The 23,579-nt window shown below is 32.8% G+C and overlaps 1 protein-coding gene across 2 annotated transcripts; it reads right to left on the bottom strand.

The window, feature by feature from the left end:
• Positions 1 to 988: 988 nt before the first annotated feature.
• LOC145321807 (heat shock 70 kDa protein cognate 4-like) lies at positions 989 to 18,196 on the bottom strand. Of its 2 annotated transcripts, XM_080163431.1 has the most exons (19): positions 18,036 to 18,196; positions 17,057 to 17,162; positions 16,337 to 16,410; positions 15,907 to 15,951; positions 15,659 to 15,740; positions 15,148 to 15,218; positions 14,559 to 14,643; positions 13,809 to 13,953; positions 13,313 to 13,501; positions 12,592 to 12,745; positions 11,930 to 12,007; positions 9,624 to 9,714; positions 9,180 to 9,283; positions 5,594 to 5,756; positions 5,080 to 5,171; positions 4,793 to 4,885; positions 4,027 to 4,091; positions 3,216 to 3,319; positions 989 to 1,174 (listed from the first exon to the last, which is right to left on the bottom strand). In XM_080163431.1, exons 1-19 carry the CDS (start codon positions 18,132 to 18,134, stop codon positions 1,077 to 1,079), a joined length of 1,938 nt encoding a protein of 645 aa, XP_080019557.1. In that variant the 5' UTR covers positions 18,135 to 18,196; the 3' UTR covers positions 989 to 1,076. The 2 variants fall into 2 exon arrangements, with proteins under 2 accessions (XP_080019557.1, XP_080019558.1); XM_080163432.1 differs by lacking the exons at positions 15,659 to 15,740; positions 15,907 to 15,951; positions 16,337 to 16,410; positions 17,057 to 17,162; positions 18,036 to 18,196 and adding an exon at positions 15,530 to 15,564.
• Positions 18,197 to 23,579: the final 5,383 nt, after the last annotated feature.

Raw genomic sequence — 23,579 nt, 5'->3', positions numbered from 1 at the left:
TCCAATCGTAATGGTATTTTTTATACAACGTCCTCTGCAGTTGTTAAAATTTAACATGTGAGATAACAAAATAATATTTTTTTGACTGATTTGAAAATATTAATTTGTACAATAATTACCAATGATTTTTTTACTACAGGGTCATTCAAGAGAAATGATTTTTTTTAAAACTTAATAATGCATAGAAAATAAAACAATTATGTAAAATCCTTTGGATATTTCGAAAACCTATTATGAGACATTTATGTTTCAAACATTTGAAAATGATTATTTCAACAAATTATGCCCTAAAAACCGGTTTTTCCAAAGGCCTTTTTTTCGAAGATTTATTGATTTAAAGGTTGTAAAAAAAATGCGCACCTTTTTGAAATTTAAATTGCGCAGCTTGTATTAATAGTAGAAAAATGTTATGCATATTGTTAGAATCGTCATAAGCTCTGTATTTTTAATATATAAAAACCATTCATGTGCTACGTATAGTATAGGAGCTACGAGGTAAAAAGTTCCAATTACTTAAAACTTTTCAACCTTTTTTCTCACATTTTTCAATATAGCTCCTAAACTACAAATAGCACAAAAACGGGTCTTATATTTCCAAAAACTAGAGCTTATGACGATTCCAACAGTATGCGCAACATTTTTCTACTATTAACATAAGTCACGCAATTTGAAAATTAAAAATGTATGTATTTTTTGCACAACCTTTAAATCCATAAATCTTCGAAAAAAAGGTCTTTGGAAAAACCGGTTTTTTGGGCATAATTTGTTGAAATAATAATTTTTTATATTTGTAACATAAATGTCTCATAATAGGTTTTCCAAATATAAAAAGCATTTTACATAATTGTTTTATTTTCTATGCATAATTAAGTTTTTTTAAAAATCATTTCTCTTGAATGACCCTGTATATTTGGCTTGTTAGCTTGTTAATGCTACATAAAAACATTGCCCATGTATTTAATATATTGATAATGAATAAAATAAAATAAATTAATATATATTTATTGATTCTTTAAGTTAGACTTTTTTATTATAATCTACAAATGTATAAAGTGGAGAATAGAGATCTTGGATATTTAATCAACTTCTTCAATGGTGGGACCAGCACCTCCCTGGCCAGCTCCGGGAGCTGCTCCGGCTCCAGGTGGAGCTCCAGCACCGGCTTCTGGACCACCTACAAATAATATATATTTCTAAACAATTTTGCTGGGATCCGAACCTTTAACGTCTAACTGGTATAATGTTATAAGTATAACTCTTATTTGAAATTTTTTGCAATTGTTAAGTTTTTTAAAATTAATCATTTATAAAAAATCTTTAGCAATCTACAAGTTAGGAAAATAAAAAGATTTTGTTTTTGTATTTCACAGCTTAAAGTTTTCAATATGTTTTGTTGATCTAAATGTTTGTGTGTGTGTGTGTGTGTGTGTGTGTGTGCGTGTGTGTGGATTTGTGTGTGGTTAATTGTGTAAATATAAGTTGAAAGTTTTGTGTTTAATGTGGTGTGCGAGTGTGTGTGGGTATGTGTGTGAGCGTGTGTATTTGTGTCGATCAAACTTTCTTTATTTGTTCATCTGTCTAGGTTAGGCTGGCCATAATCATCTTTTGAATTTAAAAATGCGGAGCATCTTCAAAAGGGTTCGTTTTTTTCACACTACTCTATTTCACACTATTTCATATGAGAATTTTTTTTTGGGGGGGGTGGTGGGATTTTCCCTTCTTTAAGTTAAAATTACCCTCAGTATCAAGATTTTCAACTCCCCTCCCCCCTCTATAAAAAAGCTGCTTGCATCTCTTGTTTAAAAAAAGTTTTAAGCTTTTAATTGCGTCTACATAAGTAGATTTCCTCGACCTACAATAACTTATTTTTTTTAAAATTGCCTTATTGTTTCTATCTATTTTAATACAGTGCAGTGTTAAAATATCAATAGATTAAAACGAAATCAGGCTAAAAACAAAAAAACCCACTCTAATATGTAACAGTCTTTGTTTGTTTGTCATTTGGTTTGTTTCACAAATAAATTATTCACACAGTTAGATTTTAATCATTTCTTCTTTAATAATTGTTCGTATTCCAATATGGATTCGAAACCGATTAATATCCAATCTATTAGAAATTTTTCTAAGCCATACTGAAAAATCATTTATCGTATCTTATTATAGACAATAACCATCACATAATTTTCATTTTACTATCTGTAGAAATCAGTCTCATACGATGCGATAAATAAGAATTAGGGTTGGGCCGGATATCCGGTGTGGCCGGATATCCGGCCATTTTCAATATCCGGCCGGATACCGGATATTGAAACTATCCGGCCGGATATCCGGCTCTATAATTTTTTATACTTTACACCAAAAATCTCTGCTTTTTAAAATTTTAAATGGCTATAATTTTCTTATTATTGAAGCTAGAAGAACATTTTTTCTGAACAAGTTTAACTTTATGTAAATTTATATAAGATTTCTGAAGAAATTTTTTTTTGCTACTTTAGTATCTGGTAATTTGGCCGGTTATCCGGCCGGATATCCGGTAATTTTGCCGGATAACCGGATATTTGCCGGATATCCGGTCGGTTACCGGATATCCGGCGTTTGAAATCAGCCGGATATCCAGTATCCGGTATCCGGCCAAAAAAGTATCCGGCCCAACCCTAATTTCACTTCAATCAAAAATAAATCTAAAAAAAATTTGAAAGTGAAACTTTGGTTAAGTAGGTATTTTGAAAGCCCCGGTAAGATAGGCTCTGCTACAAGAGCTGCAAAGCTTTAATTTAAGAGGTGTCAGTGGTTCACTTGAAGGTTCAAGGGATATACCATATTTATTAAAGCTAGATAACACAAGTAAAGTGTGAATTGTAGAATCTATAATAGGGTAAAATTCCTTTTTCTGCCAGTTAAAACCCACTTTTATTATTTAATAACTGATGAAATTATTCGAATGCTTCTAATTGTTAAGTCTAATTGGGGGGGGGGGGGGGGGGGGGTATGAATATTGGTGGTATAAGAAATAATCAGGTAGGAAGCGAAATATGGACTGTAAATTCGAGTTTTAAAAACATGTCCTCTGATTTGTTGGATTAACAACTTTGGGCACTTTTCAAAATCTTAATTGTTTTGTTCAAACTTTTCAACCAATGCTTTAATTCATAGTCATAGGTGATGTACAGTAATTCATCGTCCATTTTCATATCCCTCTGTAAATAAAACTTTACCTGCACCATAGAGGTTCTGAATAATAGGATTAAAGATTCCCTCCAGTTCTTTTTGTTTATCTTCAAACTCATCCTTTTCAGCCGTCTGGTTAGCATCCAACCATCTTAATTTACAGGATGTTTCAAGAGAAATGTATTTTATTAAAAATTAATTTGCATAATAAAAACAATTATATAAAATGCTGTATATTTGGAATACCTATATATGACATTTTTGTTTCAAATATTTAAAAATGACTATTTCAACAAATTATTCCTTAAAAACCGGTTTTTCCAAAATGCATTTTTTTAAGATTGAGGGGCCATGACAAATTTAAAGTTCAAAAATGCAAACATTTTTAATATTCCAACTGCACTGGTATAGTTGATACTAGAAAAATGTAATGTATATCATTAGAATCGTCATAAGCTCAAGTTTTTAGAAATATAACTTTCTTTTTTTGTGCTATTTGTAGTTTAGGAGCTACTTTTAAAAATGTGAGAAAGGTTGAAAAAATGTTTTAAGTCAGTTTAGACAATTTACCACGTAGCTCCTATCCTATAGGAAGCACATGAATGGTTTTTATATATCCAAAACCTAGAGCATATGACGGTTCCAACAGTATTCATAATATTTTTCTCCTATTCACACAAGCCGTCCAGTTTGAATTGATATAGTATTAGATACAGGGTGTCAGGTAAGTATCCAGCCAGCTTAATATTTTATCAGATACAGAGCTCATATAGAGAAATTTTATGTGTAGATTTCATCTTTACACAAAATAACATTGTATATAGTCCAGTGATGATAAAAAAAAGTAGAATAACTTACTTAATAGTCTCATCACATTTATCCATGATAGTTTTTCTATCACCGCCAGGAATCTTGTCTTTCACCTAAACAAATAACTGTACAATATCAATGTTGAAATATAAATATATATTTATATTTTTCTCTTCTTATATTTAAAACCTATATTGTTAGTTAAAATCCATCTTGGACTCTCCTGGCTTTTCTTAGCCCAAATCTAGCTTATCATCCTCTATAGTGGACTTCATGTTGAAAAATAACTCTACAGGCTGCTCTAGACTCCAATCTTACCTTATCATCCTTTATAGTGGACTTCATGTTGAAACAATACCTCTCCAGGCTGTTCTAGGCTCCAATCTTACCTTATCGTCCTCCATAGTGGACTTTATGTTGAAATAATAACTCTCCAGGCTATTCTAGGATCCAATCTTACCTTATCGTCCTCCATAGTGGACTTCATGTTGAACCAACAATCCTCCAGGCTGTTCTAGGCTCCAATCTTACCTTATCATCCTCAATAGTGGACTTTATGTTAAAGCAATAACTCTCCAGGCTGTTCTAGGCTCCAATCTTACCTTATCATCCTCCATAGTGGGCTTCATGTTGAAACAATAGCTCTCCAGGCTGTTCTAGGATCCAATCTTACCTTATCATCCTCCATGGTGGACTTCATGTTGAAACAGTAACTCTCCAGGCTATTATAGGATCCAATCTTACCTTATCATCCTCCATGGTGGACTTCATGTTGAAAAATAACTCTCCAGGCTGTTCTAGGCTCCAATCTTACCTTATCGTCCTCCATAGTGGACTTCATGTTGAAGCAATAGCTCTCCAGGCTGTTCTTGGCTCCAATCCTGTCTCTCTGCTTTTCATCTTCAGCCTAAATGGAGAATAATATATATTACTTGTAAAAAAAAATTCCATACCGGCCAACTGCATCAGTCTGTATGTTAGTCAGTATAGCTCAAATGTTCTTAAATTTACTTCACTACTTTTACAATTCCACCATCCCTATATGGCTATCCCTATATGGCTATTAGAAGAAGGAAGGACATTTGAATTAGTAAAAAGTACCTTATATTGTTCAGCATCATTAACCATCTTCTCAATATCTTCCTTGGACAATCTTCCCTTGTCATTGGTAATAGTGATCTTGTTCTCCTTGCCTAAATATTATTACCACTTTTTTTTGCGTTAGGATATGATCTCAGTTTCATTGGAAAACTTTTTAGAAGCACAAGGGTTGTGGGCAAAATATCACATATTTAGTAATGTAAACTATTTTTTCTCCCCATACTGTAATGTAAAAGAATAAAAATCTAAAGACGTAATATTTACATGCTGCCCCTCATTGGTCAATGTAACCATAATCTTTTGTGATTGGCTGTTTAATTTCTAATCCTACTTAATTGACCAAATATGACTCATGCAATACACAATGTTTCTTCAAACTTTTCTCAAATAATAAAGTCAACATTATTGTATTTCATACAATAAATAGCAAACACATTATTACAGTTGAAAAAAAGAATAATTCAAGCTTGTAATAATAGTACATGTATGTGATTATTAGAACAGCAACCAATACCTGTAGATTTATCCATAGCAGACACGTTGAGGATACCATTGGCGTCAATATCAAAAGTGACCTCAATCTGTGGAACACCCCTAGGTGCGGGGGGAATACCGGTCAGCTCAAACTTGCCCAGAAGGTTGTTGTCCTTGGTCATGGCACGCTCACCCTCAAATACCTAGATAAAACAATAAGAATAAATTTCATGAGAAGACATCCCAACACTCAACTTTAAAAGGGGAGAGACATTAATCTGTAAATTACACCGGTACCCAAAGTTTTATGAAAACCCTTTATCATTATTTAACTTTGGGAACTTTTATGAATTTTAATTGGCTGATACCAAATAGCAGTGTCAAAACTTTTACCCCATAGTTATAATCTACAGAATATTAAACCTTATTCTTTATATTATGGGGATATCATCAAATTTTGTCTTATACCTTTGGGCTTTTTTTTAATCGGATTTATTATTTCTAAAAGCATTAATTGCATTTAAAATAAGCTCTCTAACCAAACTTGTATAATTATTGCAGATAAATCTTATGCCTTAAATTTATTATTACAATTTCATTTTAAGGACACAACATTTGTAATTTAGAATCAGGGGCGTGCCCAAATTTGGGGTACAACAATTAACCAAACTGTACTATGTCGTCACTTCAGGTTTTTTCTCTTATCGAGCCACTAAAGGATCATTCCCATATAAACGACCCCTTAAATAGTGGATGTAAATATTCATTTATTTCCCCGGTTTCATTATTTATATCCCTGGTATCATTTTTAGAAGATTTTAAATTTTTTTTGGAAGATTTTAGAAATTTTATTAATTACTAAAAGAAAGAAAAATGATACCAGGGAAATAAATGAAATTTAAAGTGTGTTACTTTTTTATATGTTTCATCAATATTTGGCCACAACTCAGTCAAAAATGCTTACAAAATAGACCTTTTTCGACCTAAGATGCTCAAATACTTCCTTTACAAGCCGCATCAATCAGTTTTGAGATATCTCTATATTTCAAGGAAAATTTATAAAAAAAAGTCAAATTTGGGTGTTACCTTTTTATATGCTTAGATACCATAAAATCAATAAAAAAATACTTATTTATACTTTTCTCTCATTTTTAAAAATTTGATTCTGTTAAAGTAAATATTCTTGAAGGGATTTTTGCATTGATTTTACAGGAACATAATATTTGGTGGAAATAAATGATCTTCAAAGCATATAAAAAGGTAACACACAAATTTGCCTTTTTTGTCAATTTTCCTTGAAATATGGAGATATCTCAAAACTGATTGATGGGGCTTGTAAAGGAACTATTTGAGTGCTTTAGGTCGAAAAAGGTATGTTTTGTAAGCATTTTTGACTGAGTTGTGGCAAAATAATGATGAAACATATAAAAAAGTAACACACTTTAAAAACCAAAATTAAACCACATTTTAGCATAAAAATGAGTTTTTGTTTAAATGAGAATGATATTCCTATCCAGTTTTTTTGTTTAGGAATGAATATTTTTTCTAAACAAAAAACTGGATAGGAATACCCCATTTACACTTCCCTAATCATTTATGATTCATCTTCCTAAACCAACGAAATTGCATATTTTTTGGGTTGTACACATTTTCTGTGTGCTTCGCACACCCCCCACTGGTAAATTTACGAGCACGCGCCTGTTTGTAATCTACATAAATGAATTTTGCACTGCTGCTCTTCTGTAATTTCGGACAGGGACAATTGATGTGAAAAACAAGGATGACAGCAACAATGAGAAGTATTATTTTATCACCCATTATCCTCTTCTTCTTTGAATAAAAACAGCTCTGATATATACAATATCACACTCAAAAAACGGCCAGATTTACAGGCACGAAAACAACACCTAAACATGCAAACACACACACACACACAAACATGCACATAGATACACCAAAATATGCACACACACGCACAAACATGCAGATACATACACACACACACCATTGCACCAATATATTTGGCCTACATGTTCTGAGAAAAAAAAAATCAAGAATCACTCAATTTATTAGTAGACTACAACACCCCCCCCCCCTTTAACAGCTGTATCATAATTTATTTAGAAGAAAACTTTATAAGGGGTACATAGCTCTACCGGGGACGATTTTAAACCTTGCTTAACATAACATAACAGTTTCACAATAAGTAAATAATTAAAGGGAGATACTTTGAGTTGTGCCATTTACATAAAAAGAGAATTTGCTGAAAAAATGTAAATGCAACTTTGGAAAGTGATTTGAAATGCAAGGAGGGAGGAAGGTGCAAAATATAAAAGGATCAAAGGGTGACAGCCGCTGAAAATGTAAAAGGTCGTTCAGATTTTACCGTGTGCATTTTTGGGACTTTAGGATAAAGGTTGTTGTTAGTTTACCAAGAGGATAATTAGACAGATTTTTTTTATTTTTGTTAAAAGAGAAGCTACATTTACTGTCGACCCGTCTGTTATTGATATATTATCGTTAATTTAGGCACGTTAGAATCGTCTATAGATTTTAAACTAAGTATAATATAATCCTGTAAAAGTTTGAGAAAAAAAGTATATAAAATAATTATCCTATTCACTTGATTTTTAGATTCCTTGGCGGCACGATTAAGCATGATGTTAAAAGGGAATGATCTCTAAAATCAAGTATGAAAATAAAGCATCCTTCATTTATATATATGTTTTCATACTTGTTTTATATTATGCGACGGCCATTCCCTTTAAACAAAATTGAAAAGTGGCAGGAAGCCAACAAATATTTAATTTCAAAATATTTTTAAATCCTGTGAAAATATCAAGTAAAGTCACATGAAAGTACCTTCCTACGTAAATATAAACCTCTTTTCCAAATAGGTATGCTTAACTACAACATAGCTTAACCCATTGATAGATACCTAACCTTATTGAGTTTATATAAGCTTTTTAAAACTTATTTAATAAATCATATATTTTAATTGTATGAATTAACTTTGATTGCAACACACTCCCCAAACGGTTGGTTTCTGTGTTATTTTTCAAGTTAGGGGATGATACTTTATCTAAAAAAAAATATTTTGTCTTTAATTTGTATTCAAATCAAAATGGTAAGCATTATAATGACGATAAATTAATCAACCCTCTGAAAATTAATAAATAATATCTGCCTTTTTATTCTTAAATTTTTTGGGGGTAAAGGTTGTATGTGAACAATCCCACACAATTTTAATCTCCCTAGGGGGTAGGTTAGTTGATTACAATTGGGTAGAAGATTAATTTATCTTTAATAGTTGTATCCGTGGTATAAAACTGCAGATGTGACACAAATGATTTATTACAATTCTACATTTATGCATCTTTCTTCCTACATATTAATTCATTTTATCTCTCTATTTCTATCTTTCTCGCTCTCTCCTTCTCATCTCTTTTATTCTTCATCTCTCTTTCTCTCTTTATATATATGTTAATAAAATTAAATAGGGGAAAGGGTCATTTTTTCTGTTCGGAGGGTGATGGTACCCTCCAACAAAATAATTCCAATCCTTCCAAGGACCTATGGTTAATGCACAGACAGAAACATATCATGTGACTTTTCTATAATTATACCTGAATAAGTACACCAGGCTGGTTGTCACTATAGGTTGTAAAGGTTTGAGTCTGCTTGGTGGGAATAGTCGTGTTCCTCTTGATCAGACTGGTCATCACACCACCTAAATAAATATTTTCTTTTATGGTGCTTTCCCTTAAAGTGACCCCCAAACTTTTAAAATAAATTGAAAATAAGGTGGGATAGCTTTTATCTAATGTCTAGTCCCTGCCTAACCCAATATAAGATGATGTAAAAAGTAAAAACAAAACCCACAGATAACTCGTACCCCCCCTCCTATTTTAATTTTATTTTAAAATGAAATTGAAAATGTTATACTTAGGAAACTCCAAAGCCTAGTCTAGCCTTAAAAATTTCATAGAATTTGGCCAAAAATTACAAACAATTAAAAGACATCTTTGAGACATCTAGTGAGTGTAAAATGAACTAAATTTAACACTGACCTGCAGTCTCAATACCAAGAGAGAGAGGGCTGACATCAAGGAGAAGAAGGTCCTGGACAGCCTCGCTCTGGTCACCACTTAAGATAGCAGCCTTAATATACAAATATTATATATCAATACCAAGAGAGAGAGGGCTGACATCAAGGAGAAGAAGGTCCTGGACAGCCTCGCTCTGGTCACCACTCAAGATAGCAGCCTTAATATACAAATATTATATCCCAATACCAAGAGCGAGAGGACTGACATCAAGGAGAAGAAGATCCTGGACAGCCTCGCTCTGGTCACCACACAGGATAGCAGCCTTAACATTGAAATATTGAATCCATTTTTTCTTTTAGAATAAGGATAATTATGTAGCGTCTATAGTGCCAATAAAAAAATGACGTCATACAATACAAATGACCAATGATAGGCCAATATACATTTTATTTGATAATAAGATTGTCTGATAAGATCTTTGGAGTAATGGGACACGTTTTCCGTGTTTAAAAGAACAATTAACTGTTATGCTTTGATAATATCATAATTCATCATTTATTTGTGAAAATGTTGAGATGGGTAGGACTTTGTCAAGTAGGTGTGACTATAATGCTACTGGTCCCCAAAGTTTAATAAACACGTTCTTCCATTTGTTGGGTTGCAAACTTGAGGGAGTTTATCAGATTTTTATTAGGTTGCATAAACTATCAGTATAATTTTTTCCACAGTTGATTAAATCTACAGAAGGAGTAATTTTGTTAATCATAATTGGGCGTGTGTGAACCATCGTCTGTTGGATAATGATTGTTGTCTAGAGAGTTGAGTTTAACAGAAAATAAAATGAAGCCTTTTTTGTACACAAAGTTTAAAGTTTGCAGTTGACAGGAACAAAATTGGGGCATCAAGTCGAAAATATAGAAAAGGGTCTGTTTGCGGCCAAAAGCCCATGTTCCACCCGCAATTGATATAATTGGGACAATTAAAGGTCTACAAATTATTACTATTGCCAATAATGAAGCAGCTTACAATACCTATAAAAAATGAGGTCTTAATTGAGTACAATTGGTCAATTTAAATCATATTTGTCCATCAAAGTATTGTATGACGTCATTATTGTATAGGCCTCCCAATAATGCAAAGTAAGCGGGTGTTTTTGTGTATTTACGGGTTCAGAAAAACCACTTAATAGTAACTTTAAACAAAATCTTATTTACTTCAGATTATGCATTTCAGAAGAATTTGCAAATGTAGTCCGTAAGACAGAAAGACCTACTTTCGTATTTTCGATCTGATCCAAATTATGTCTGTTGCTTTATATCAAAGAACATTGAAGAAACAAACATTTACAACAAACGGACCTGACTTATCTTGAAGAAGGAAAAAATTACTTAATGAATTAAGTTTTCAATAAATACACAAGAAAGAAAAAACTCTAATAGTCTGAAGGGGGGTTGGGGTACAAATTCCCTTCTAATATAACGTCAATAAGGATAATTTGGCGAAATATTTTAACGTTTGTTCACATTTTTTGGAGAGAGTATAAAGAGCTTCCAAAATACATGCCTTTAGCATGACTTTAACAAAGTATTTAACTTTGGGAAAAAAATAATATAAAGATTTGCTCCTAATTGTGATAGAAAAATATCAACTTCTTTAGATAAAAGTTATTGGGGGGAAAGTTTGGAAACTGCTTGATTGAATAATCCAATCAAGATTTTTAAAATGTCAAATGTCTCTTCCCTCCATAATACGAAATACGAAAAGTTCAGGTATAGATAAAGTTATGGAAAGTGTCATGTGTGACGTCATAAAAATACGTAGAAAAAGAATGCTTGAGAGAAGTGGGAAAGGAAACCCCTAAACAAGAGGTATTTTATGACGTCACACATGGCACTTTTCAGCGCTTCCCTCTGGCAAAAAGTAAACTATACCTGAACAGCAGCCCCATCGGGTACAGCTTTATCAGAATTGATATTTTTGTTCAGCTCCTTACCATAATCTGAACTGTACGCTGGTAAAATATAAACTATACCTGAACAGCAGCTCCATAGGCAACAGCTTCATCAGGATTAATACTCTTGTTCAGCTCCTTACCCATAATCTGAACTGTGCGCTGGTAAAATATAAACTATACCTGAACAGCAGCTCCATAGGCCACAGCCTCGAGTCATCAGGATTGATACTCTTGTTCATGACCTACAACTCTGGCAAAATGCAAAGTATACCTGAACAGCAGCTCCATAGGCCACAGCTTCATCAGAATTGATACTCTTGTTCATGTATACAGATAGATATGACCTGCAACTATAGTAAAATATAAACTATACCTGAACAGCAGCGCCATAGGCCACAGCTTCATCAGGATTAATACTCTTGTTCAGTTCCTTACCCATGAACAAATCCTGTTGAAATTTATGTCAAGAATTTTTATTAATGCAACTTTTTAAAAGATAACGAGTGGATTTTTTAGCGCAGTTACTGTTTTCATCTGTCTGAACGTCGTTCAAAAACTAAAAGATAATTAAGAGTACAGTCTCTACGCATCTTTCTCTACGCACATAATGAATACTACAAACACCTAGTACACTAATAACAGAAATACGCTTTTGATTTAATTTTTTTAAAAATAATCTACTATATCCTTTATTATTACTACATATTAGTTTGCATATTAGTAGATATGTCTGTCCGTTCGTCTTTCTGTAACGTCTTAGGGAAATGTGATTTTCTCAGCTGCTATGTAAGATAGACAGTTGAAAGTTTTTGTGAAGATTGCCTTTTTTATGGTGCGTGCATACAGTACATAATTTACTTAGCCCGTCGATCTGTCAATCATACTTAAAAATACTTTTTACTTTATGATATAGTTGGTGCTCTGCTTCTAATGGATGTTGTGATCTTTATTAAATCTAAAATGCTACTTTTGGACAAATTATTCCTTGTTAAACTTATAAATTCCTTTTGTTTATAAAAATTCTTTACATTCCTGAAGCAGTTTCTGGATCTTGGGGATCCTGGTGGAACCACCAACCAAGACAATCTCATGGATATCAGACTTGTCCATCTTGGCGTCCCTCAGGGATTTCTCCACGGGCTCCATGGTGCCACGGAACAGGTCAGCGTTCAGCTCCTCAAATCTGGCTCTGAATATGATATCATTTATGTCAGAAGCTAATCACTGTACCATGCAGGACTTAAATCTAAAAATTAAAATAGCCTAAAACTATCCCGGGAACTATGTGAAGCTTTTCTTAAAATCGAGAACTCAATCTGTGTAACAGTTATTGAAATCTTAAGCTTCAGACAAAAAAAAATCTTAATACTTTATTGTATAGGATAGTAAAAAATATAGGTAAAATTTTACGAAAAAAAATGATAAAAGCCAAATTTAATCAACGATTAAAACATTAAAATTTTATGTAAACAAAATGTTTCTGTGTTAAAAAGGTGAAACTAACAAAGGGAGAGGCGACATTGGGCTGTTAATTTCACTAATCCCCAAAGTTTTATAATAACGTTTTATTTTTCGTTGGCATAACATCTTTTGAGACTTACGTGAATTTTGATTGGTTGGTTCATCTAGTTGAATGTTCAAACGTTTCAACCTCTTATTTTAATGTACAGAAGGGGTAAATTTGTGTATAATCATTGGGGATGTACATACATTTATCAGCCATTGTCTTATCCCTGTAGAACCCTGGAAAACTAACCTTGTAATGCTGGTATAGAAATCAATACCCTCGAACAGGGAGTCGATCTCGATGTTAGCCTGAGCACTGGCCGACAGGGTTCTCTTGGCGCGTTCACAAGCTGTGCGCAGACGTCTGACGGCGCGCTTGTTGCCGGAGCAATCCTTCTTGTGCTTGCGCTTAAACTCCTGGATGAAGTGGTTCACCATCCTGATGTAAACAAGAAAACAATCAGATATTCAACAAAAAAGAAAATTTTGGTAGATACAAGTTTCTAGTAGTAATGGAAATATTTCCAGAAATGGAGGGGACATTGGGCTATAAACTATGGTGGTAACTAATGTTTCATAAACCACATTATATCATTCGTTGGCTCAAAAGCTTCTTACTAAATATGATTGGCTTGTTCAAACTCAAAGTGTCCAAACCTTTCAACCAATAAAATACACTATAGTAGGGGGTAATACTGCGGATAAACGGACATACATCCTATTACTCTATATATCATTATCCATACCTGTTATCAAAATCCTCTCCACCCAGATGGGTATCACCGCTGGTAGCCTTAACCTCGAAGATACCATCCTCAATGGTAAGGATGGACACATCAAAGGTACCGCCTCCAAGGTCGTAGATAAGCACGTGCTTCTCTCCGGTAACCTATTTGGCCAAGGTCAAGTTTTTTTTCATAACAATTTATATTGATTCTATATAATGTACTAGCGGCTACGCTCCTAGAGGCCTCTAGGGGAACTTGAGAAGAGGGGAGTTGAATCCCAACAGCCAATTTTAAAAGAAAAAGTTTTTTTAAAAATTGTGCGATTTTTATGTTGCGTTCAATTCTCTACGAATATTTAAATTTTTCAAGATTTTTTTGTGATTTCTCTTGGGAGGGTGGTGGTACCCTCCCCTAAAATAGTTATAAACCTTTCCGGGACCTATGAGAAGCTACCCTGTCAAGGAGAACCCGATCGGTTCAGCGGTTAGCGAGATCCATCGGTACAGACAGACAACGGACAAACACACATCCTGTTACTTCATTATAAGGATAATGGGGAAATCGTTTTTCAATTAAAGGAAAACTGCCAATTGCTGTGATTAATATCAACAAAGAAAATACTGTAATAAAGGGAAATATCTTACCAAAATTAGAAGGCAAGGTATTTGAAAATTTATTTGATTTTAATTATTTAATCTTTCCAAATATTAAGTAAAAAAGAAAAAAAAAACTTTATTTAGACAGGGAAAAAAAAACTTGTTGATTCCTTTTTGTCAAGACCATAGGCGATGGCAGCGGCTGTAGGCTCGTTGATAATACGCAGAACGTTTAGACCAGAGATCACACCAGCATCCTCAATTTTAGAATAGTAGCGCTGTTACATTATAAAAGGCATCAATTTAGGATGCTAACATGGACATCATTTATTGGTCAGTTTATTCATCCACAAGGAACGGATGGGAATGGGGTAAAGGTGGCGGATAGGGGTGGATCTAAAGATTTTAAAATAAAATGCATAGAAAGTATGTGGATACTGAAATAATTTCTAATTTCTATTTGGTCCCCTGTATTTTTGTACACATAACTTTTTAAATTTGTTATCAGCCTGTATATAATAGCTGTAAGTTTTTAGTTTGAACTTAGATAAATCATAGCAATTCAGAGAAAAAGCTCTAAGGAAGCTAAGCAGTACAAGTTTTCTAGCATTTTTTATCTAATTTAAAAGTCAAATAATTTGGGTTTATATATTTTAAATACTTCAAGTATTACTGAAATTAGATGCTTTATCCCTCGTGGAAGGTTAGGAAAAAGGGGGAGGGAAACAAAGTAAAAAGACAAGAAAAACATTAAATATTACCTTAGTAGCTTGTCTCTGAGAGTCATTAAAGTAAGCAGGTACAGTAATGACAGCATTGGTTACTGTACTACCTACAAAATTAACAGTAATTACAGTAATTCAGTGTGTATGGACCATGACCAATTTAAAAGGTGTTACTGTTCAAAAATATTTTGTATATCGTTAGAATTGCCATAAACACATTTTTTTGGAAATATATGAAACATATTTGTGCTGTTTGTAGTTTGGGAGCCACGTTGAAAAACGCAAGAAAGATTTAAAAGTTTAAAGTCAGTTGGAACATTTTACCACGAAACTCCTAAACTATGAGTAGCACAGTAATGGTTCTTATATATCCAAAAACTTGTATTACTTATCCAGGTAAGAAACTATTGTCACTTACCCAAGTAGGCATCAGCAGTTTCCTTCATCTTGGAAAGGACCATGGAATAAACTATTATCACTTACCCAAGCAAGCCTCAGCAGTTCCTTCATCTTGGTAAGAACCATGGAAGAAACTATTATCACTTACCCAAGTAAGCCTCAGCAGTTTCCTTCATCTTGGTAAGGACCATGGAAGAGACCTCCTCTGGGAAAAATGCCTTATTCTCTCCCTGAATAAACAAAATTATAACAAGGTTTGAAATTTTTTAAAAGTAGAAATCCAAAAAAAACTACAAAGTATTATAATTAAATTGTGTAAAAACGAAAAAGTCTTAATCTAAAGCCGTGGAAATATTTGTTAAACTCTAAATATTTGACAATATAAAATCTAATTACCTTGTATTCAACCTCCAGCTTAGGCTTGCCACAGTCATTAATGACCTAAAAAGAATTTTTATTACTACTAAATAGTTCTTATGTATTTTCTTCGTTTATAACAATTGCAGCACAATATCAAACAATTTGATGACACACTATTTTTATCTTTTTGATTGTATTTTTGGTAATAGTTATTTCTCGCATCGTAGGAAAGACAGCTTTCTGCGAATATTAAAATAAAAAATATGAGATTAAAACCAGCATTGATTTTATGATTTTCATTTTATTATTTGTGGAAAATTGTCAGTAATACGATGCTATAAATGATTTTTCAGTATGGCTAAAATTGGTTCTAATCCACCGGATATCAATTGGTTTCGAAGCCATATTATAAAAGTTTTACAAAATACATGTAGCTGTAATTCCGCAGGCTGTAAAAATTAATTACCTTGAATGGCCAATGTTTCATATCACTCTGAACAGTGGCATCGTCAAACTTACGACCAATCAGACGCTTAGCATCTAAACACAAAATTGAAAAGGTATGTTTTTTTTATGGTAATGCCATAAATAAAAGCAAAGCTTAACAATTTAACCTAGAAAGATTCACTTTTAAAACTTTTCGATGTGCATATTTTGAAACAACTCCTAGCAGTTTGACTTTGGCAAAATAGTTGATTATCATCTTAACTTTTATTAAAAATCTGATTTTACACAAAAAAAAACACAATTTTATTATTATTTTATTGGGAGATTTTTGTTGTTTTTATTTAACATTAGATAGTTTTTTATATCTAATTGTTTAAAGCCCTTTTTCTTTGTAATAATTATAACAATATAAAATCAATTCACATGAATCCTACTTTAGATTAGGTCCACCCCAATATCCTTCTGCATAGAAAAATAGAAATAATAAAAACACTACTCAACAGCCAAACTAATTAGGTAGTTTAACTCAAACTAATACAACCCTACTTCCCTATTTATAATTAAAATAATTATATTTCCACCTCTGTACGGGACAAAAAACCATAATTCCATAATAAGGCTTTTCTAAATCTTACTTAACTTAAATTGACATTAAATAAGCATCAAAAATATATTTTTCAATATATTTTTTGGTGGTCCATATACAATTGAAGGGAAATCACTACTAAATTATACTTACCAAAGATGGTGTTGTTAGGATTCATAGCAACCTGATTTTTGGCAGCATCACCGATCAGACGCTCAGTGTCAGTGAAGGCAACATAACTGGGGGTGGTACGGTTACCCTGAAAAATAAGATCAGACGCTCAGTGTCAGTGAAGGCAACATAACTAAGGGTGGTACGGTTACCCTGAAAAATAAGATCAGACACTCAGTGTCAGTAAAGGCAACATAACTAAGGGTGGTACGGTTACCATGAATAATAAGATCAGACGCTCAGTGTCAGTGAAGGCAACATAGCTGAAGGTGGTACGGTTACCCTGAATAATAAGATCAGACGCTCAGTGTCAGTAAAGGCAACATAACTAGGGGTGGTACGGTTACCCTGATAAACAATTGTCCTGTTTTATAATGTAGTAAGGCTTTGTTGTATTAAAATATCAATAACTATTCAACAAATTGATTTTTCATTTTTAGCATATCTTCGAATTGGTCTTAGAACGGTTTTAGGCTATTTAATTTTAAGATACAAGTCTTGGTATGTTATTATTCTATTTTCTTATGTCTGTCCGTTTCTTTGTTTGTCTATAGCTTAAGATCCCACAGAAATTAAGGTATCCAAAAGTGTTAACTTTATCTTTATTATATTTCTATTTGACCAGCAACTTTAGTGCAAAGTGCAAATAGTTGTCAGTAAGATATTAGGTTCGATTCTCATCCCTGACAACGTAATGGCTAATGTTTAGTATAGATTGTTCCTACTGGTGCTATAGTACATGGATAATATCCTTTTATAAAAGTAACAGGGTGTCTTACTGACTCTGAGTCTGTATAATTGTTTGTACTTAATGAGTTTCCTTTCAGCGAATTTCAAGAACGGTTTGATATATTTAATTGCCCGTACAAAAATTAAATAATCACCCCCACAAGATGAATTCATATGAAGGTGGTGGTTGGAACCCGCCCGCCCCCCTCAAGACCCTTAAAGAATGTCTTACCTGGTCGTTAGCGATGATTTCGACCTTGCCATGCTGAAACACGCCAACACAAGAGTAGGTGGTGCCGAGATCGATTCCCACAGCGTTATTCTTACCCATTTCTATACTGAAATCATATCAATATATATTTTAATAATTAATTTGTATGCAGATTATAGTAACTGGACAAAGTGTCTCAAAAATCAGCTATGTGACGTCATAAAAATGAGGGACAATCCATCTCTTTTTTAATGGTTTTCTTTCCCACTTCTCCTCTCATCTATCTCATTTTTATGACGTCAAAAAACTGATTTTTGAGACATTGTTTCCAGTAACTAGAGTATAGAGTAAACATGGTAAATCTATTTTCTTTATTGATTTAAAATAAAAGATAATAATTTATACTTGATTTTAATAAATAACGAATGACATTTTGGTTGTGTTATTTTAGAAGGCCTAACTCTGATTTAATCTACCCCACATTCCCTTAAGAGGCAAAATTTCACGATTTACCACCCTTGCTTCTAGTGTATAACTGTATAATATAAAATATTATAATATAATGGAGCACGCACACGAGACAAAATGTTAAAATGTGCGTCTGCATATCATTTAATTCTTATATGCACATTCACATAGTGGCACAATTCCAACTTTTGCCAAAACTTCCTTTATATGGAATAGTTAATTATCACAAATCGTATCATAGACAGTTTTCCTCGGGTTAGTAAAGTGAAAAATTTAAGGATTATTTCCAGTTTTGTTAGCCTGGACCTTCGTAGAAAATTGTCTATTATACAATACGATACATGAATTTTGAGCAAGGCTCAGATCCAGTTATAATCCAAGCGGATATTAATTGGTTTCGAAGCCAAACTGTAAAAGATATTCCTTGTTGTTTAATAGAATTGTTTCATACAAATGAAGGTATACCCCTCCCTAAATTAGATAAAAGCCTTTATAACATTTTTTGCTTCGCCCCTAGCCCATTAGGAAGGACAAGAGAAGCCATTTTAAAATCCTACCTAAAAAGAACAATTAATTCCGACTAGCATTTTCTGAAATCTTAAAACAAAAACTGTAATTTCCTAAATTAACCATTGTTACTAGATGCCTTTGCCTACCCGGTTGTTTTAACGCTTATTTAATAATGAAATGAATTAAACGAAATAACAGTATTAATATATATAATATAGGCATTGAGAATAAAGTGCGTTTCTGCCACGTTTCACAAATAGATAGAAAGCTGTATAATAGAAAAGGATGGAAATAAGGGTTGGGGAAATGGGAAGGAAAGGGCAGGGGGGAAATTATACAAGTTACTCTAGTGTGTAACACTAGCAGACACCGGTCAACTTATACTTAGTAGAGCCCTGACAAACTATCATTATTTGTTGAAAGGATAAATTTTTTTTCACATTTTGAATATTTTTTTGTTGTTGAAGTTTATACTATCACATTTTACTTTAAATTAAAACATGTGTCAGTGTGACTGTGGGTATCCAGCTAAATATAGAAAACAGCTAAGAAATAAAAAAAAATTATCTTTGGATTCAGACCCATTAAGCTGTTTTTGAAAGGGGGAGTGGTGATCGAACCAAAAAATAAATTAAGCTTTAATTATTAAGCTTTCTTTAGGCCCTAAAAAAAACATTTTTTGTATGTTTTGCTTTTTTAAATGGTCAAAGAAGTAATCATATGTATTTAAAGGTAGTTTTAAATGGACCTCCATCATTTAATCATAGACTAATATTGTATTATAGATTTAAAACAAATGTACTTTGTTATTAAAGATCGTATCAAATATTTAAAACAACATAAGATCTAAAGAGACAAACCAATGGAAGACAAATAGAGGTACACCCCCAAACTAAATAACCCCTTCCACAGACAAATAGATAAATAGTTTCTACAAAAATCAATCAATATCTAATAAAATAATCCATTTTTAGTCTATGAATGAGAGTACACTTTTTAAACTTTGGGTACCAGTGTAATTTACAGTCGAGTGCCCCTTGATTTATTGTCTCATTTTATCCCTATTTCAAGTTTATTCATCCATTAAAAACTTTTAGTTAAGATTTAACAAAATTGCAGATATAAGTTTAATATTTAATCTTTTTCTTATTATTACAAATTTCTTTGCAATATGTCCTAGCTTCTATTTATAATTTTTGAAGGTATCTGTACTTTCAATATAATTGTAAATATTTTCTTAAATCATTTGATGAGCACAATTTTCCTTGCTAGTCTCTAGGGAAGGCGACCAGAAGTGGATTCTTAAAAAAATTAGGACAGCTGAATCGGCTTTGGTAGCTAAATCACCAAAATTAATTTTGTAAAAATCCTCCAAAATCATTTTAAAAATCTACAAAAATATAATAAAATCTTTTGTTAATAGTACCCTTCTTTGATTTTTAAACACTCTTCTTTAAATTTATAGTTTAAGTATAGAATAAAATTTTGTGATCTGGCTACCATAGCCGATTCAGCAATGCTTAATTTTATAGTAACCCACCTCAGCTGTCAGTTGCTTCGTGTCAAGATGAAGATGGGTTAACCTAACATTTAGTTTTTAATAATGTAGGGTCCTTTTTAATTGTAATTGGGGGGGGGGGGGGGGGTACTACTGTAACTCCCTCTCTCGCCCATATAAGATATGACTACGTAGGTACGACCTTCATTTAGCAGTTTTCGGGATCTTAAGCTTCATATGCGTTATGGACAGATAATTATTTAATTTGCATTATAAATAATGAGGCTTAACCGATATGGTTCTCCTTTATAGTTTAGCTTATTATAGGTCCAGGGAAGGTTTAAAACTATTTTTTCCAAGGAAAATCACCCTTAGAACAAAATCCCCCCCCCCCCCCTAAAAAAAACTTAAAGTGTAAAATGATGGTGTAGCGTCTCGAATTTCTCCCCACTTTTAGAGGCTTCAAGGGGCGTAGCCGTTAGTTCTTCCAAATAGGATTTTTAAAAGTGAAGCTTTTCTATACTTAGGGTCGGTCCGTCCGTACGTCCGTCCGAAACGGATAGCCTTTTGCGTTAATTTAGGCACGTTAGAATTTCAAATTTTGCATGGTGATTTCTTTAGTAGTTAGGTACGATTTAGAAAGCGTAGCAACTCTATATTCGTTACCATTATGTCCATTATGATATAATCATCCGATTGATCTGATTTTTAGAGGACTGATTCCTATTACAATAAGGTACAATAATATAAGTGAAGCATCTCTATAATCAAGTCCGATGCTGCGCAAAATGGTACAAAAAAATTGACGTCATATAATAAAATAACCAATGAAAGGCAAGTATATATTTTACCATTGGTCAATTACAATGTATACTGGCCTCTCATTGGACAACTTTATAGTATGACGTCATTTTTTTGTACCATTTTGCGCAGCATCATCAAGTCCTAAAAATGCCAGTATGTCCTTAAACAGAATTGGGTATTTTCGCAACAAATTTACGTATAATTTTGTCAAAACATATGTTAATATTTATACTTTGTATATTCAGTGCTGACACTTCACAAGAGTTAATGTTCGTCTGTCATACCGTTTCAGAGCTTCGCTTTTATGGATGTTGTCATCCTTGTTTTTGTGAAGTTTACCATATCAAAAATAGGATTATAAAATAAGATAAAAATGCAGACATACTTACTACTTAGTACTTACATTTTAAGAGAGGTTATAGAAATGTTTCGCTTTTTACATTGTATCCAAATGTTACAGGAATCACCATGACAAGTTGAAACCTTTATGTCCATTATAACATGCTTAGATAAAGCTATCCATTTGGACGTTCGACTTTAAATTAGAAAAGCTTTTTATACTTTCAATAGACACAAGCTAATTCACCCTACCAAAACACAGTAATCTAACCCCTTACCTAACTATATTAGATTACACTCTGTATAAATTTACTTAGTGTATGTATGTGTTGTAAAAACCAGGTAAAAATCTCTCGAACATACAAGTGAACCTATGGATCCCTCCCCACTACTTGTTTTCATTAGAGAATTATCACCCTAGATGGTATGTCAGATGCAATAATTCGTACAAATTAAAAAAGATTTTCTAACAGACGATTTTTGTTTTGAATCACATATGACTCATTCCTTTCCAATAATACGACGAAATACTTTTGCCATCCTTTTCGTATGAAATCTAACTATTATAGGTGACGTATTATAGATTAATGAAATAATAGTTATTTCTCGCATCGTATTATTAACAGCTTTCCGCGGATATAAAATGTACAATAAGGAGATTAAAACCATACAATGCTAGACATGATTTTTTTCGTATGGATGAGAACCAGTCCTAATCCAGTGGATATTAATCGGCTTAGAATGAATACGAGAAATAATTTTCCTTTTCATACCAAAGTATGTACATGTTCTAACCAATATGATGAAGCCAGATTGATTCTACACTGTCTTCTTTTTGGTCCAATTTACTGTTAGGTATCTAGATCTACTATATTTAGCTCAACCCTTGCGGAGAACTCTGGCTGTAGGACTTATTTAACCTAACTATCTAAAAATTAAAATAAGCATAAATTTTTTTTCATTTTTTCAAAAAAAAATTGTGAACCACTTTAAGTTTATGGGAAATTGTCAAAAAAGCCTAATGATTGGTAAGATTAATCGTATTAAAGTGCGTACTACACAAGAATTAATACCTCCATAAAAACGAAGCTCCATTAATAAGTAAAAATCAAAAGATAATTTTGAGACAAAATGTGCTATTTAAATGTCAAATGTTATAAAATTGCATAAATATAAGATGCTTAATACTTAAATACTTACCAATTATATATAGAATACGTGGAGAATTGTGACATGGGAATTTTGTAGTCAATTTAGGTTGCTAATGTAGCCCTCAGATATTGGTCAATAGGTTCCTCCATTGTCAGGGGGGATGGGAGGTATCATGATATTAACCAGCGGGGTGAATCATTTTATCGGGGTATGCAAGAATCACAATATCCACTCTATATATATCCATTAATACACCATTCGGACGTATAAACTTACATACTTACCTAAATTTTGATACGCTTCGCCTTTAAAAGCTCAAACAAGGTTTTAAGCAAAAAGAGGCATCAATTCTTAACTGCAGAGGAAAGGCTTTTACCTGGAGTTCCGGCAGCCGCATATTTTCATCAATTTCTAGATTTAAAATGGCGTCTGCGGATGGATTATAAGCGGTTCAACAGTTTAGCTGCTGAAGATTGTCAATAAAATAGTACTGGCATTCGACTGCGGATTTTCAAACAATATGGCTGCGGCTACCAGATCTTTCTTTTCTTTACCTACATACGTTTTTGTATAACACAGATCTTATGTATACTCTAGAAGTTGTATGTTTGTCTGTCTTTATTTCTGTATGTTTTTCTATGTTTTATTAACATACATCGGGCTGTTAGATTTTTTATATAAGCCAATTGGACGGACAAATGAAATGATAGAGTAGATGTACATTCATGAGACAGCGCAAAATTACACCAAAAAATGACGTCAAACAATAAAGTTTTCCAATTAGATGCAAGTAT

Source organism: Acartia tonsa, chromosome 6 (genome assembly GCF_053477335.1).
Source record: "Acartia tonsa isolate MP-2025a chromosome 6, ASM5347733v1, whole genome shotgun sequence".
In the NCBI taxonomy this organism is placed as follows: Eukaryota; Metazoa; Arthropoda; class Copepoda; order Calanoida; family Acartiidae; genus Acartia; species Acartia tonsa.
The sequence above is the reverse complement of the archived record's forward strand: the minus strand, read 5'-3'. Positions and strand labels throughout refer to the sequence as shown.

What these genes read in the sequence shown, in the direction of transcription:
- LOC145321807 (XM_080163431.1), bottom strand. Translation starts at nt 18,134, where the DNA reads ATGGGTAAGAATAACGCTGTGGGAATCGATCTCGGCACCACCTACTCT. An exon ending in GGAGAGGATTTTGATAACAG is followed by an intron (nt 13,502 to 13,808) that starts GTATGGATAATG and finishes TGTTTACATCAG; the next exon opens with GATGGTGAACCACTTCATCC. An exon ending in TCTTGGTATTGAGACTGCAG is followed by an intron (nt 9,284 to 9,623) that starts GTCAGTGTTAAA and finishes ATATTTATTTAG; the next exon opens with GTGGTGTGATGACCAGTCTG.